A 14,643-nucleotide genomic window follows, 5' to 3' on the forward strand; every position below is an offset into this window, starting at 1 on the left:
GGCGTTAAGCCCAGACTTCACTTAAGTCCTTGGCAACAGCCGAGGGAGCTCTGCTGGAATTTGAGGTCTTTTCTTTCTTCTACTTAAGAAGTAATTAGAAGTTCAGTTCACGGCATTCCCTCTCCTAGTAGTGCTGAAGTCTTGTTGGTGTTTGTATTTTGTTGAAGATGTGAGTGGAGACTGAGATTCAGGCAGCTGCCATTATCTTCCAGACTGGAAGCTCCTGAAATCACTTTTGAAATACTAAGTGCCCAGTAACATATCTTTCTTTCCTAGGAGCACGGGAAACTTTGCGTGTAGCAAGGGCATAGTCAAGGTTACACAGATTCTGTTACAAGACAGATGTGTCTTCCTGAGATGTTTATGTGTTAACTCTTTCTTCTTTTAAGAAAGCAACAAATTAAAAGGAAAAGATTAAAAAAAAAATAAACTGCGTCCCTTCTTCCTCTTTCGGGTTTATTAAAAACAAAATAAAATAACAACAACAAAAAATCCTGCTATTCAGGGCTGTCTATTCTCGGAAAAATATTCCCATAACCTCTTTTATTCTACCTGTGGGCCCCCACTTCTGACTAAATAAATACATAAAACTGACAACTGGGGATCAGGGATGTTTTGCTGCGAGATTAGTAAGAAAACTGCAGCGAGCAGCAGCAAAGTCGGGTCCAGGAGGCGGGTTTGCACCAAAACACTCAGGTTGGCCGGCCAGTAAGAGCGAGGCTGTTAAGGGTCTGAGGAGGTCCCCAAGACCCGGGACCGAAGAGGTGACAGCCTCGGCGGGGCGGCGCGAGGCGGCAGTGACCGCCAGAGTCCCGGGTGCGTGTGCACGTGTGTGTGCGCACGTGTGCGCGCGCTCCGCCCGGTCCCGGGCAGCCACCTGTCACTCACGGGGGCGGAGGGGCCGCGGCGGAGAGGACGCAGAGGGGGCGGGGCGGCGGCCGGAGCGGGGCGGTGCCGAGGCCGGTCCCGCGGAGGCCCTCCCGGCGGAACCCCGCGTGCTGCAGCCATGGAGACGCGGTAATCCCCTCCTCCGGCCCGCGCCCCGGCCCCCGCAGCCGCCGCCGATTGGTCGCCCTTTGCTCCCTGACCCGCTGGCCGCCTCCGAGGCCACCGCTTCCTGCTCGGTTGCCGCGCCGCGCTCCCGGCCCGGGGCGGAGCTCGGGCGCCGGGCGCGCGCCGCTTTCGCCGCGGCCAAGCAGCAGCCCGCGCCGGAGGAGGAGCCGCCGCCGCGCCCTTCCCCTTCCTCCGCTCCTCCCCCGGCCCTCTCCCCGCCCGCGCCGGCCCCAGGCAGCACTTGCGAGCAGCGGCGGCCGCGGCCGGCGGCCGAAAGGGGAGAATGCGGCGGCGCTCGCGGATGCTGCTCTGCTTCGCCTTCCTTTGGGTGCTGGGCATCGCCTACTACATGTACTCGGGGGGCGGCTCCGCGCTGGCCGCGGGCGCGGGCGGCGGCGCCGGCAGGAAGGTGAGTGGAGCGCCCTGCCCGGGCCCGGCCCCCCCCCCAGCCCCTGACTCCCCTGACTCCTCTTCCCTCGCCGGCCCCTCCCGCGCCGACGCGCCCCCTGCCCGGCTGCAGACCCCCTACTCGGACGTGGTCGGCCGGGCACCGAGGGGGGCTCCCGCCCCTCCTGCTCTCCTCTGCCGGGACCTCGGCTCGGGCCCCCGCTCCCCTCCCCGGGCCTCCCAACAGATTCCCCAGGGCAGGGGGCGCACCCGGCCCCTCAGCGCTCGCCCGGCTCGGGAGAGGGCGACCCGAGGCAGCCCCGCGGGGCTGGGGACCCCGGACGCCTTTCTTGTCGCCCCCCCCGTCCCCCTCCGTAGACGTCCCCCACTGTCTGCTCCACGTAATTGAAGTTGAGTCTTGTCCGGCCGCCGGGAGCCCCATCCCCTGCGGTGGGAAGTTTGGTGGTGGGGGTGCTGGGACACACAAAAGGGGGTGGGGAGGAGAGGAGGGAGAGGCGGCTGCCTTTCCAAAGTGTCATGTACAGGAGAGAGGAGTCCAAGTTTCTTTTCAGCTCTTTGATAAAAGCCGCTGCAAATCCTCACCCGTTTCCCCCTTGTCACCCTGCGGCGGGGAGTGGTGGTCGGGGGCAGCTCGGGGTCTCTGCCCCTTTCTCTCTGTCGTTTACCTCTGGGGGCGGGGTGGGGGCGATGCAGCCAGCTTCGCGCCGCATAGAACGGACTCCCTGGGCGGGTGTAAGCGGAGAGCCAGCGCGCCTTTGCGCTGGGAGTGAGGCCCGCTACGGACATCCCCGCCCCCCCCCCCCCGACCTTCCCCTCTCGGCCCCGGCTTTACGCTCCGGCCGGCGGCCCGCGCTGCCCGGCCGTGGCCCCCTGCGCGTGCCTTCCCCAGCCCCGCTGCCCGGTTACGCGGGGATGGTCCCTGTTCTATGGGTGTGCTTTGAGCAGGCTCCCAAGGGCCGAGTGGTTAGGCCGTGGGGACCGTGTAAACCACCTGGACAGCCCGGAGTGTTCGGGAGGAAATCGAGCGGCCGGAGACGCCCCGACGGCGGGGTTCTGCTCCCGGGCGCCGGCTGGGAGCGGAGGGCTTTGGCTGTGCACATGCCACTGGCGGGGTTGTGGTGTTTGGTGGAGAATAGGCTTTGAAAGCAGCGTTATCTTTTCCAAAATCCTGTAACCCTCGTTACTCTGACGTTTAGTGTCACCGCAAACCCAGGAAATTCTGAGTTCATGGAGGTGGACCACGGGTTGGGCTGGGACTAGGGAATGGTATTCTGGAACAAGGCAAATGGGACTGGCTGTAGATGAACAGACTTTTTATTTTTAGCCTTAAAGTCAGACCGGTGAAGTAAACGCCGAGGTTTGGGGGCTTCGGAGGTTTCCCTCCTGGTTGGTTTGTTTCATTCATTCATTCTCACCTGAAGGTGTTAGATGGAGGTAGGTATCTTGTTTGAGTCTTGGGAAATTGCACGGGTTTGCTTTATCTGGAGGGGGCAGAAATGAAAAGTCTTTCCATGTGCTGAATTGGCCTAGCTTAGTTCTGAGCCAACAGTGTGCTCTTAGCCCAATTTTTTCTTTCTTTTTTTAATGCAGGGAACTGCTGTGTATGTAGCTGAATCTCTTGTTTATTCTTGAATGGTAAAGAGCCTTGCATCCAGTAGGAGCAGTACAGCTCTTTGAAAACTACGCTCATGTTAAACTGGAATTATTTTCAAAACTTTGCTTTGCAGTAAAATGGGCCTTGGCAGGTCCACATGGCCTGGTGTGCCGGGTAGGACCTGGCAAAGCCTTCTGCCTTTCATGCAAAAGAAAAACAAACAAGTAAGCCACACCGGTATTTCTCTTTCCCTGGTCTGGGACTTTCATTAGTACATGTGATTAGAAATTGCAACAGTGTGGCCTTAGCATCCAGAGAGGCTGACTTCTCACTGGTGGGCTTCAGCTGCTGGGTTTTGAGGGGTCCCTCTGAAGTGGGATCCTTAATTAAAAAAAAAAAAAAATCCAAGAACTCTTTGTGACGTAGTGGCAGTAGGAAGGTAGAGAGATCAGGTAGGAAAAAATGTGTGGAAAATGAACAATTATACATGGATTGGTGATTTAGGATTCTATTCTTTCTGTCAACGAACCATAAAATTTAATCCTAGCCCTTAGAATGGTTTAGTGATTTGTCAGTTGAGGAAGAGGTGTGTAAATGCAATAGCTTTTGAAATCGCAGTAAGACTCATTAACTTAGTGTTGTAGACCCTGGTATAAAAGTTGAAACCGTGAGACTTGTTCTTGAGGGCCTGACTAGAGCCCCGCCATCCTGAATTTCCAAATCTAGAGTATAAAACTGCATGGTCTTCCTTCCTCCTGAATTGTTTCCATGGATTTCAAGACTTAAGAGTCTTCAAATCTAGTTCATCCTTATGATAAAAGGAAATACGTAGGTTTTTGTTTTGTTTTTTGGTTTTTTTTAGCTTGCAAAGTATGGACATAAAAAAGATCACGTGGTATGCAGGTAAAGACAGAATATAAATACTAGCTATAGTTTTTTAGATGCAAGTGTAATTAATGTTTCTTCTCTTGTTTCATACTATGCTATAATAAGTCAAAGCTCTCGTTCTGTATTTAGCCGATTTCTCTCTGCCCTGGCGTTTTTCACGGGGTCCCGGGCTTCAGTATTAGGCTTTGGGGGATTGTCTGATGGGAGCCTGCCTGGTGTTTCTGCTGCTTCAGCACCCCTGGCCGGGCTTGTCACTGTGTGCCCTGCCTGTTAAATAACTCATCTCAGGACTGTTATTCTCCACGTGGCAAAACCCAGAAAGTCAACTCACCTCACATTGCAGATCTAATAAAGTGAACAGGAGCAGGTGCTCAAAAGCAGTTGGGGCATTGCCGCACCGTCTGGGACTCAGTGCTGAGGTTCGGGGTGTGCGGTCAATCAGTTTATGCGTAATATTGTTTGAAATTATTTCATTTACATTTGTCTAGATCTCTCCACTCCTCCCATAGTTTGCTCCTTCCCCCTAAATTGATGACTTGCACTCCAAGGATGCCTTTCCTTTAAGCATCTTAAATGCTTTAAAATTTTAATCATGTTAAGTTTTCCCCAGGCCGTGGCAGGTTGGCGGTGGATGGAGCCGTAGAAGCGAAGAAGGGATTTCTATTGCAGTGAACCTGCCTCTGGGTAAAGTGTGGCTGTTGAGGATGGAAAGGGAAGGGTTTCCCAGTATGTGAAGAATGATCGCTCCTCAAAGAGAGTGTGTCCAGCCTGAGACCCCTTGTCTGTGCTGCTCATATCCTCGGGAGGGAAGGGAAAGCGTTAGCTGAAGGACAGGACCGAGGGCCTGGGCAGCCCGTTTGCTTTCCACCGCCCTTCCTTGATGAGTGGGCACAATGCTGCAGTCCCTGCTCTGGGGGTTCGAGGGTGGAGGACTTTGGGGGTGATCTTGTAGGAGGCATTTGGGGGGAGGAGGGAATGATGAGGGGCCCCCTTGGCTGGGACATGGGACATGTACAGGGAACAGTAGGGTTTGAAACTGGAGAAGGAGTTGAGGACTAGGCTGTAGAGAGAGGGCTCCACATGCCAGGCTGACTTGTTGGTTCTTAATTTGGTCGATCGTAGGGAAACAGTCATGTGTTTTGAGCTGGATAGTGGAAAGTCACAGGAAGAGGAACAGCACGAATCCATTTATTAGTACTGAGTGATCTTAGCTCTCTATCCCCTTCTGTTTAGTGACCTTTACTACTTTACTGAACCTCTCTGACCCTCCGTTTCTCATCTTTACGGTGGGGATCATCATTTTCACATTGTGGCAGTGGGCTCAATGCCATTAGTACGTGTTGAGAAATAGTAGACACCGAGTAAGTGGTTTTGGGGGCTGGGGGGAGTTAAAGAAAAAGTAAAAGCCGAAATACTGCTTGAAAATATATTGAACCAGGAATCTGCAGTGTCTTCTTGCTCTCTGGAAAATCGTTGATGTTTTTATTTTTTCTTTTATCCTTCATCCATTCCTCTGAGATTGATTTGTTCGGTGTATTTGGGCTGGTGCTAAAGAACCTTGAATGACATTAAGGACCGCCTTTTGGGGAAGTGGTCCAGACCTGCCAGCTCTCTGGTGCCCAGCTGCGGTGTCGGAGTGGGCTTCCCACCTGTGAGCAGCCAGCAGGAAAGCTGGGGTGGAGGACACACCTTTCTCTGCAGGTTGTGTAAACAGTGGGAGTGTCTCTGTGAACGTGGCCCTAAGTGGAGATTTCTTGTGGCAAGGAAACCAGCCCGGTGCCCCCCCCCCCCCCCCCCAGGATCTGGGCTCCCCTACTCTGCCTCTGCAGCCTTGCCTCTCCAGGCAGGAAGGGAGATGGCTGTGACTGCCCTCGTGCGACTGGTTTGGGGTGGGACATGGAGCTGCCACATGTTCTGATGGGAGTCAGCGGGTGAATGCGCAGGAGGGGACCCATACTACACCTGGCCACCAATAATCAGTTTGGAGGTTGAGGAAATTCCATTTGAAGGGTCAGTTTGAAGCTGGGGTAGGGAGGGCAGTAGTGGGGGGGGGGGCGCTATAGCTAGAGGATCTGACAAATGGCACTGTAATATAAACTTTTCTCTAAGGAAAATCAGGTTTCCCTGTTCCCGAGTTATGTTGTGGCTGCCTCCGGGTGCTCCAACATAATGGAAACAGATTGTGACCGATAAACAGTGCTAGAGTAATGAGCGCTTCCCTCAACCCTCTAGCAAAAATGAGAAAGAAGCCACCCTACCCAGTACAGAGTAGGTCAGGGTGCTCGGGCTGTCTGACCTGGAGGTAGGGCCGGGGAGACCCAACTGGTAAAGGTTGTGCGTGAGCTTCAGGCCGTCTCCCTCGCACCTCCTCATGTGTGGTGGGTTTCCTCTTTGGAACAGAGGAAGAGGTCATTGAGACGTGGTCAGGAAGATGGGCGTATACACATTTATATCTATTTATACATATAATATCTTGTTTCTGCCATTCATGTTTTTCAGATCTTTGGGGAGCGGGAAGTAAGTTTTGGAAGGTGTTGATTTCAAAGCAGGCAACGCTGTGCTGCCTGCCTTTTAGCAAATCGGAGGCAGTTGGCTTGGTGGAGGGAAGAGGAGGAGGAGGTAGTGGTGGTGTTGAGGGTGAGGCCGCCTGGGGCAGAGACCGAGGCACACGCAGGAGTTGACTTTGAGGTTCTGGCTGAGATCCCAGGAAAGACACAGGGTATTCCTGGGGAAAAAATCTATGAAGTCTCCTAGCTGGCCCAGCAGAATTTGTGTGATGAGAAAATAGCCAAACCTGGCCAAATGCACTCCCCATTTTTGTTCTTCTGCTTTTCTCCTTGTGAATCCTGTTCTGGAAGGTTCGTATGTATGATGCTGAGATTTATAAGCCGGGTGGATGTCTAGATGGAAACACACCCATACAGTGATGCCACACAGATTAAAATAGGGGGATGCTTCAGTACTGGTTGTTAAATAAATGCCCCTCTCATGACCCCGAGGAACTCCCAGCCCCCAGCGGTCCTGGTCGCTTCCCTTGGGATCCCTCCTCCACGATCAACCAAAGAATTGAAACCTGCCACCGCAGGGGCCTTTTGGAACCTGTGTGTTGAGTGTCACTCCTGTCACTGTGCCACTTGGACTCAAGGAAGTGTTGGCCTGGTTTCACTTCTCTGACCTGAAAGGTCACCTTTCCCTTGAGGGACTGTTTGATTTTCTGTTGCTGTTGTGGACCCTTGCTCCTGCTGTTGTCTTGGACCCTTGCCTCTAGACTGCCTTATTGGTAAAATTTTTGAAGGCGGACCTCCTGGCACTTCCATGAGCAAACCCTCCTGGGTGGGCTTCAGGATAGGCTGGGCTCTCCTCCTTCGAGAATTAGATTGAAAGTGTTGGAGGGAGCACCCCAGTGGATATTCGTGCCCTCAGGGTGGAACTTGACCTTGTCTCTTAGCTGGCGCGAGGATTCTCTAGCCTTTGGCCTTGTGCTTGACCTGAATGATTGACTCCAGGTGAGGATGTACCAGGAATGCCTGTCTGGTTTACCTGTCCACTTGAGAGAGCCTCCTCCACCTTTCTCCTTTCTGACCATGTGCCCATTTCTAGGAAATAAAAAAACCAGACTCAAGGAGCAAACAAGGCCTTCCATGGCGGAGCACATCCTCCTCGCCCTTGGCCCCGTGCCCTAGGCAGGTAGATCTCTGTTCCTGGCCTCACTCTGCCCCTTACAGCCTAGGGTGAGACACTTGGTCTTTTTGTGTTCTGTCAGGTGCAGTATTATGGCCCCGGGAAACATGGCATTTTGTACACATGGGGTTTCTTAGCGTGCTGGAATGTCGAAGGCAGTGATTCACTGGGGCTGGGCTTGAAGAAACCAAAAACGGTCACGTAGAATCTCACTCGTGGGCCTGAATTGAAACAGCTTTGCCAGGCTTTGGGAATTCTGTGCCGTGTGCCCCGTGTCTTCCAGGAGCTGGCTGTCGTGCAGCAGCAGCTGAGGGGCGGCTGTCTGGGGCCGTGACGCGGGCCGGTCCCCGTGGGTCACTGAGCTTTTGTTGGGCCGCCTGCCTTGGCCAACTGTCGCCTGCCCCTCTGCCCTCCCCGAGTCTCCCAGGCCCCGAGTGCCAGGCACCCGATCCTGCCAGGGCTCGCTGTTTCCTGCCTGCTGACTCCTTGGGAGGAGGACTGGTGTGCGGCCGGGACAGAGTTACTGGAGTTCCAGAGCGCAGAAACGGACACGTGTTTTGTCAGGGTCAAGGGGCCTTTTGGGGAGTGGCCCGTCCAGATCAGGGTTGCTCAGTCTTGACCTGGTTGACGTTTTGAGCCGATCGTCTTGGTTGTGTGGGGTTGCCCTGTGCGTGGTCGGATTTTAGGGGCTTCCTTGGTTTCCACCCCGTATGTAGCAACTGCCAAGTGTCGCCTGGAGGACAGAGTCCCCCCTCATTTAGAGCCACTGGTGTGTCTCTATTAACTTTGAGTTCTTTTCTTCTCCCTGTGACCTTTATGGTTAGACCCTTGTGGAATAGGACGGCCTCTTTGTCTGGTCTGGGGTGGACCCCTGGGTAAGGGTTTTAATTAAATAAACATTTGTGCTGTTCGCACCCGTTGTGTGTCAGGCCCAGTCCTAATGCTGCTGTATCGATATGAACTCAGCGCCTCCTCATAATAGCCCTTTTGTTCTCTCATTTTACTGATGAAGCCTGAAGCACGGGGGTGAGTCACTTTCCCAAGGTCGCGGAGCTGGTGGACTGCAGACCCAGGGTCGTCTGCTGGGAGGACTCTCCGTGGGCCCCTGGAGGCAGGGGGCTTTGTCCCCAGAGTAGGGCCTGGAGGTGTCTGCCGGCCTGCAGCGTGGCCCGTGGCCTGCTCTCGGGAGCTGGGCTTCCCGTGCTCCCTTCCGTGCTTTTTGGCACTGCGCTCGTCCCGCTGCACCGTGTCACAACATTCCTGGAAGGCATTTTGGAGCACGCTCAGTCATGCTTTGATGGTAGTGTCGGTCCATCTTTCCTTCATTTTCACCTTTTGTGCTGTGAGAGGTTTTGTGTGTTCTTATCTGTCCAACATCTGCCCGTCCCGAAGATGACATCTTCCACTGCCCTCTGGCAGGAGCAGAAATGCAAACAGGCTCTGGTTCCTTTCATTCGTTCTTTCAATGAGTATTTCTTCAACCCCTGCTGTGTGACAGGCACTCTGGGGGTACTTGGGAATATGGCAGCGAATGTAACAGACAAAATCCCTGTACTCATTGAACTTTCATTCTGGGGGTCGGGGAGCTACACCAAAACATGACAGGTAAGTGAATGATGTAGTGTGAAAATAGGTGCTAAGTGCCGTGGGACACACAGCAGCGTAAGGGGCCCAGGAACGGGGTGGGGGTTGTAGTGTTACCGTGGTGGTCCCTCCGGCTCGATGGGGAACTGAGGTTTGAGCAGGTTTGAGCCAAGACCGGAGGCAGGTGGATCTTCGGGGCTTACTCTGCTTCACACGCAGCCCCTGCTTTTAGCCGTGTCCTGTCTTTTGGTGATACTTCCTTCTGCTGGCTTTTGCTAAATAGATGAGCTGGTTTTCCCGAAGGCCTTTGGTTTGTCACAGGTGAAATTTCCTCTGTGACGTGGAAACCTTGGGTCTTCTTGTTCCAGTGGTGTCTTGGGTGATGTGTGTACTCATCCTAGTGAAAATGGTATGCGTACTCGTTGCCCCCGGCTCCCACTTCAGACCTGGGACTGCTTTAGGTGCCCGCAGGTTAACTTGCTCGTTCACTCAGCAGGATGTGCTTATGGAACAATCTCGTTGCTTGCTTTCTGAGCTGATCTCTGTGAAATGCTGAGTTGGACCGGGTAAGCATCCATTGTCCATTGTTGAGCACACTATTAAATGACATTGCACTTGATGGAGTGCCTTCCACGCATATTATCATTTAATGAGGAATCCCCGCGGGTCCCTGTGCACCTGCTGCAGCGGTGGATTTCCACTGTGATGTCATCTTTGTGAGTTGCTACGGGTGATGGGGCTTGTTGATTCCTGCAGGAAAACCAGCCTGTAGGAAACCACAGGTCAGAAGCCTGTACGATACCCGGGTTCTGGAGAGGTCGTTCTTGGCAACGTGGGTTATGTTGAGGCTCTGCAGTCTAGTGTTTGTGGGAAATGAGGTGGACGGGTGACTTCATTGCCTACAGCTGTTGTAGGGAGGTGGAACGGTGGGAAATTACAGGTCCTCCTGGTTCTCCAGTGGGAGCGTGCAGCTGCTTTTCAGAGAAAATGTTGGCATTTATGAGGGGTTGTTGGATACTTTAGGGGGTTACGTATGATGCCCCCAGTGTGTTACTGGATACAACAACCTGGAACATTTGCATGGCGGCAAAGGAAAGGTCATTTTAAAGACTTAGGAGCAGTAGTGGTGGTTTCTTGCTTCTTCAGAGGCCAGTGTGGGGACTGAACGCTTTCTTCGTGGAAGGGCGCTGCTTTAGAAAGATGACACACTTCGATTGAGGGGTCCGTCGTAGCTGAATCCCCCGGGAGAGCGTGAGCAGCTGATGTAAATTAGAGTCTGCATTTGGGAGATGCCCATAAACTAAGCACTCTGTCATCAGGCTGTGGTGAGTGGCGGCGACTCTTGCGCGGAGGGACGTCCAGGGCTGTCCTGGATGATGGGCTGCTCGGCCCAGCGTGGGACGCCTCCACATCTCATTGTCTTGGCGCTTTCCGCCTCAGGGGCTCTCCCCTTGACCGAGATTTTGAGCTTTTGCTCTGTGACCTTCACAAAGCTTACCCTCTTTTCCTCTCTCTTCACTTCCCCCTTTGCCCGCTCCGGGCCCTTCTCTGTTCCCTTGTGCCGATCAGCTCATCCACTTGTTTTTCTTCCTGCTCACTTTTGATAATCCCTGACTTTCCCCTTCATGTAGAATATACCTCTTTTTATCAAATCTAAGATGCCGTTATTCATGAAACCATTATTTTATGTACCACGAGGCAAGGAAAAAAATACTGTGCATTGAACTGTGACACAATGGTTTCTTTATCAGTTAACATTTTTATTTGTCTACTTATTTAAAGAGCTCTTTTAGACTTAATTAGACATTGATTTTCCCATATATCACTCTTGTGCATAGATAAAAAGGAAAATGCATATGAAATATATTGGGTTAGGTGTTCTTAAAACTTTTACAGTGTCTAGTGTTTGGCCCAGAGATATTCGTGCCTGTTTGCCTCAAAGTCATCTGTGCCACCAAGACCTTTGGTGATTCATCATTAAAAAAAAAAAAAAAAAAACAATGAAAGTGCTCAAAGCTCTTGGTTCTGGGCTCTTAATATAGCCTGGCCATTATGTAGAGTTAGCCAGTTTTTGACTCACTTGGGAATTTTCCCTAATTCCCCAATTCACTGTCCATTTCTACTGCACTTGATTTGGTTTCTAAAGATTATGAGTACTTTCTTGTTGTTTCTGGGACTTTCTTCCAGGCCACTGATGGGTGTCACGTGGGCTTTGCTGCTGGTGTGTTGTATGTTTGAGCGTGTGCTTCTTATGGCAGGTGCCTCATGGCCTGACCCACAGCATCATACAGTGTCATTCATTGTGAGATGTGTCCCAATTTCATGTCAAACTGTGTCAAAGAGGGCAAATTAGAATTGCTGAGTTACGGTCTTCTTTTTCTCATGTGTGAGATTACTCATCTTTATGAAAACGCAGCCCCAGGCCTCCTGTCATTGATAAAGGAAAATGGTAGCTCTCATTGGAACGTGTGCATCCATTCACTCCCAATTCCCGGGATCCATGTAAACAGAAAATTCCCTTTTCTTTTTATTTTTACTTCTTTTTATTTTTGAGAGATGAACAGCAATGAGCATGAACCCGTTCAGAAACACTTTGGAGCATTCTCGATCTCCAAGTTACCCTGTTGCATGCTGACATCTGCAGAAGTGAGCAAGGCACTCTGTCTTGCTTCGTGGAGCTCAGAATCACTGAACAAAGCAACTAGAGAAAGACCTAAAAAGAAAAAAAAAAAAAAGTTAGGGGTAAGTTGAATAGGGACTGGATACTAGATGAAATGGAAAGCATCATTATTGATTTTATTAGTGGCAGCGATGGTCTTGGGGTTGTTTTTTGACAACTCTTACCTTGTGTAGAGCCAACTGAAAGTGTCTATGGATGCAGTGACACCATGTCTGGAAGGAAAATTATGGGAGCGTAAGATAGGGCAAATGTGTTACTGAATTTGACTGATGGGTACCTGGGGTCCATCCTATTTCATTTATGTGTACTTTTGAAAACTTCATTAACATTAAAAAAAAAAAGTTTATAGATGTTCCTAGCTAAAACTAGCAAACTGGGTGAAAACTAGTATTTTTTAAAAAGCGGCCTGAAGCCTGAGCGATAGAGTCAGTGGAAGATTTCGGCTCCCAGTTTCCGTTCTCCCAGGTGATGATGCAGCACCAGCTGAGTTCCTTACAGTTTGGTCCGGTTTGGACACGATCTCCCTGGAGACAGCGTCAGATCCCGCAGGCTAAAGGCTCCGTCCTACAAGATCGTCCTCCACTTCTGATGCCCGTCGCAAGCCCAGGTTTTCAGCTGTGCTTCTGACTGATGGACTGTACAGCAGAGGGTCCCACCACCCTTCTCTTACGTTCAATTCATTGGCTAGAAGAGCTCAGAGTTCAAGAAAGCCGTTTACCGACTAGTTGACTGGTTGCTTACAAAGAATATGAAAGGATATGAATGAACAGCCAGATGAAGTGATACACAGGGAAAGTCCCAGACAAAGAAAGTTCTGTCCTCGTGGACTTTGGGGCCTGGCACGGTGGCACATGGAAGCGTTCTGGTTCTCCAACCTGGAAGCTCTCTGAACCCCCTCCTTAGGGGTTTGTATTAGAGGCATGATTGATCAAATCATTGACCATTGGTAATTGATTCAGTCTTTTGCTCCCCACCAGTCCCCAGAAATCGGGGTGGGACTGAAAGTTCCAGCCCTCTAGTCACATGGTTGGTTCCCCTGGTGCTTTCCAAAAGTCACCTCATTAACATAAACCCGGTTGTGGAAGGGGCCTTGTTAGGAGTAACGAGACACCCATTTTTACCTTTCTGGCTTTAAAGACTTTTCAGGGAGAGAGGACAACAGACCAAATATTATGAGAAAAGTAGCTCCTGTGTGCTCAGGAAATTCAAGGGTTTGGGGAGTTATAAGCCAGGAAATGTGGACGAAGAGCATATATGTATTTTTCATACATATATGAGCCTGGGTGGCTCAGTCGGTCAAGCGTCTGCCCTCAGCTCAGGTCGCGATCCCAGGGTCCTGGGATTGAGCCCTGCATTGGGTTCTATGCTCAGGGAGGAATCTGCTTGTCCCTCTGCCCCTCCCCCCATTCGCGATGCTCACGTGTGTGCACACTCTCTAACAAATAAATAAAATCTAAAAAAATTATCTAAACTCTTAGGAAATGGCTAATTTTGGTGATCATTTTGGTGGTAGAGTGTCCGTTTAGGGTGTTCTGTGAGTTTGCTTACACCTAACCAGCCTGCTCAGTGGCCCAGAGACCCTATCACCCACCAGAGTTTCGTGTGGATATTATATTACATTGACAGGTGTGAGTGGGCAGAAAACACGGCTCTATGGCTAGTCCTTCTGCCAGCTTTTCCACTCGTCCTGGGCAGTTTGCTTGTTGTAATAAACAGTCCCTTGGGAGCTGTGGATGATTTGGGAAGCTAGGGTGGGAGGCCTTCAATAAATATATATTATTCCTTTTGTTTGTTTGTTTGTTTCCCCAGCAGGATATTATTGCTAACACCTCATATTTTACATTGGATTTGTAAATGAGCGATTTGTGACAAATATATGATGATTCATGTTTTCTGGAAGGTGTAATTCCTGGTACTTCACATTTATATCAGCCTTGTCACTGAGATGCCCGAGACACTTTAGAGACATTGCTCATTTATCTTTCATTTCTGCATGCCCGGAAGAGTGTCAGGAGGTAGTTTTCTTCCTGCACTCAGGCGTGCGGTTTCCAGCGGGCCCCAAGGTTGTGAACTTGCCCCCCAGGTCATGCAGTAGCAGTGTTGGGACTATTATTGTCATGGTCCCTGCGGCTACTTAAGATATGCCTTTGGAGAAAGTCAGCTGTGGCCGTCCTGGTTTTAGAACTGCAGTCCCGGACCCAGGAACGAGTTACAAACAGCAGGTGCAGGCCTGGAAGGTGCCGATCGTGGGGGCTGGGGATCATCTCCATAACCTTTCTCGCTGCAAGCTGCTGGTGTGCGTGAGCTGGCAGTGAGCTGGGAGGGGGAATGGTGTGGGTTCTTAGGCGATCTGAGCTCCAGCCTGAGTGTGGGCGTCACGGAAGGAGCCTAGCTGTGGTCATCCAGGCCTCATAGATGGGCCCCCGGAGGCCGGTGGGGCCCCCTGTGGAACATCCCTGTGTGAGGGCTGCTGAGGCTCATCCTCTGTCTGCTTTGCACTGGCCCCAGAATGGGATTTCTGATGATCTGATCCGTCTCGTTTTTCACGCAGGCATCGGAAAGTGCTGGTGTCCTTCCCACCTGCACCATAGGTGTCCCCAAGCAAAGCTGTCCTCAGTTCTGCGAGATTGTATTTTAGAAGGCCGCTGTGGTCAGAGTGTGTTCAGGGTCTGAGCTGCCTGCAGAGTGGAGTCTCGATGACCCAGGCTCCGTGTGTGATATGGGGTGACTTCTGAGCACTGGGAGCTCAGCCTGC

The 14,643-nt window shown here is 51.6% G+C and overlaps 1 protein-coding gene across 1 annotated transcript in view; it reads left to right on the forward strand.

Moving 5' to 3' along the window:
• Positions 1 to 1,164: 1,164 nt before the first annotated feature.
• The window catches only part of GALNT2 (polypeptide N-acetylgalactosaminyltransferase 2), a 184,335-nt gene continuing 170,856 nt past the window's right edge, over positions 1,165 to 14,643 (forward strand). Inside the window, exon 1 of the mRNA XM_045783555.2 lies at positions 1,165 to 1,462. Coding sequence (XP_045639511.1) covers positions 1,337 to 1,462 — 126 coding nt within the window. The 5' untranslated portion in view covers positions 1,165 to 1,336. The remainder of the gene's footprint in view (positions 1,463 to 14,643) is intronic.

Source organism: Ursus americanus, chromosome 6, assembly GCF_024610735.1.
Source record: "Ursus americanus isolate L20-20 chromosome 6, mUrsAme1.1.p, whole genome shotgun sequence".
In the NCBI taxonomy this organism is placed as follows: domain Eukaryota; kingdom Metazoa; phylum Chordata; class Mammalia; order Carnivora; family Ursidae; genus Ursus; species Ursus americanus.